Below are 2,042 nucleotides of genomic sequence, written 5' to 3'. Positions count from 1 at the left end.
TGGTGATCAACATCTCGGGGCTGCGGTTCGAGACGCAGCTGCGGACCCTCTCCATCTTCCCCGACACGCTGCTGGGCGACCCCAGCCGCCGGGTGCGCTACTTCGACCCGCTCCGCAACGAGTACTTCTTCGACCGCAACCGGCCCAGCTTCGACGCCATCCTCTACTACTACCAGTCCGGGGGGCGGCTCCGCCGGCCGGTCCATGTGCCCCTCGACATCTTCCTGGAGGAGATCCGCTTCTACCAGCTGGGCCAGGAGGCCATCGAGACCTTCCGGGAAGACGAGGGCTTCATTCAAGAGGAGGAGAAGCCCCTGCCCCAGCACCACTTCCAGCGCCAGGTCTGGCTGCTCTTTGAGTACCCCGAGAGCTCTGGGCCGGCCCGGGCCATCGCCATCGTTTCCGTGCTGGTCATCCTCATCTCCATCGTCATCTTCTGTCTGGAGACTCTGCCTGAGTTTCGCCAGGAGCCCAAGGGCGCCCAGCCCGGCTTTGGGGAGGTGGTGCCGCCCGGTGACGAGGCGCTGCTGCCACCGCCACCACCACCGAGCGGGACTCCACCGCCCCTGCGCCCCGCCGCCGGCGCCGGCCCCTTCTTCACCGACCCCTTCTTCCTCATCGAGACCCTGTGCATTATCTGGTTCTCCTTTGAGCTCCTCGTCCGCTTCTTTGCCTGTCCCAGCAAGCCTGAGTTCTCCCGCAACATCATGAACATCATCGACATCGTGGCCATCATCCCCTACTTCATCACTCTGGGCACCGAGCTGGCCCAGCAGCAGCAGCAGAAGCAGCAGCCTGGCGGCAGCAGCAGCAACAACGGAGGCCAGCAGCAAGCCATGTCCCTGGCCATCCTCAGAGTTATCCGCCTGGTCAGAGTCTTCAGGATCTTCAAGCTGTCCAGGCACTCCAAAGGGCTGCAGATCTTGGGGAAGACTCTCCAGGCCAGCATGAGGGAGCTGGGTCTCCTCATCTTCTTCCTCTTCATCGGAGTGATCCTCTTCTCCAGTGCTGTCTACTTTGCAGAGACTGATGACCCTGACTCCCTGTTCACCAGCATCCCTGATGCTTTTTGGTGGGCGGTGGTGTCCATGACCACTGTGGGCTATGGGGACATGTATCCCATGACAATTGGTGGCAAGATTGTGGGCTCCTTGTGTGCCATCGCGGGTGTGCTCACCATTGCCCTTCCTGTCCCTGTCATTGTGTCCAACTTCAACTACTTCTACCACCGAGAGACTGATCATGAAGAGCAGTGCCAGTACACCCACGTCACCTGCGGCCAGCAGCAGTCACCTTTCTCTGAGCCCAAGAAGGGGGACAGCAATCAGTCTCTCAGCAAATCTGAATTCCTGGAAGCAGAAGACCTGGAGTCCATGAAATATTCCAACTTCATTCCTCCCAACAACCAGGGTTATAAAGAGAAGAAAATGCTGACAGAGGTGTGATCAGTTTTGTTATCCTGGGTCCAGACATGGAGCTGCAAGCTGCTGCACAGCTGTCTTCCTACTAGCAGCTGGATCTATTCAGCATTTACATGCCAGACTGTGAATTGTGATACCGTAAACAGAATGATTGTGACAATGGGCTCTTCTGTCCTGATTTGCTGTTTCTCATTACCGTGTGCAGCCAGAAATGTTCTTGCTTTATTCCGTGGAGTGCTAGCTGTCATCCCCCACTCCCTCGTGAATTTCTTTCTCTGTTTTTGAAGACTGCTTTAGTCCAATATTTGCTCTGAAACCTAGCCTTTCTACTCCACTAGCAGAGAAGCCCTTGCTACTACTTCAGCTGAAGGATTCGTCAGGGAGTAAAGAGTTAAAGGGGCTACAAATATGTGGCTCAAGCTGTGCCCTTAGTTCCTGTGCCAGCGCAGTGCCCTTAGCTGTGGGATCAGTCACGCCTGCCATGCCATTGCCTTTGAATAATGGAAATGCTGTAGCCAGCATCACAGTGAGTTACGCAGCTGTAGGGGAAAGTCAGCAAGCAGACGCCTGCCTTCTTTGCAACCCTTGGCATGCTAAAGATCCTCTTGGTTTATGTTTCAA

At 56.1% G+C, this 2,042-nt stretch overlaps 1 protein-coding gene across 1 annotated transcript; it reads left to right on the top strand.

Annotated features, from left to right (window-relative positions):
- Window positions 1–2: 2 nt before the first annotated feature.
- On the top strand, window positions 3–1,445 carry LOC103906593 (potassium voltage-gated channel subfamily A member 6; the record flags this gene model as incomplete). The annotated part of the gene is made up of 1 exon (XM_009288530.1): window positions 3–1,445. A coding segment is annotated over one exon (1,443 nt), but the record flags the coding sequence as incomplete, so codon positions are not given.
- Between the last annotated feature and the right edge of the window lie 597 nt (window positions 1,446–2,042).

This window comes from Aptenodytes forsteri, unplaced genomic scaffold (genome assembly GCF_000699145.1).
Source record: "Aptenodytes forsteri isolate BGI_AS27 unplaced genomic scaffold, ASM69914v1 Scaffold73, whole genome shotgun sequence".
NCBI lineage: Eukaryota > Metazoa > Chordata > Aves > Sphenisciformes > Spheniscidae > Aptenodytes > Aptenodytes forsteri.
The sequence above is the reverse complement of the archived record's forward strand: the minus strand, read 5'-3'. Positions and strand labels throughout refer to the sequence as shown.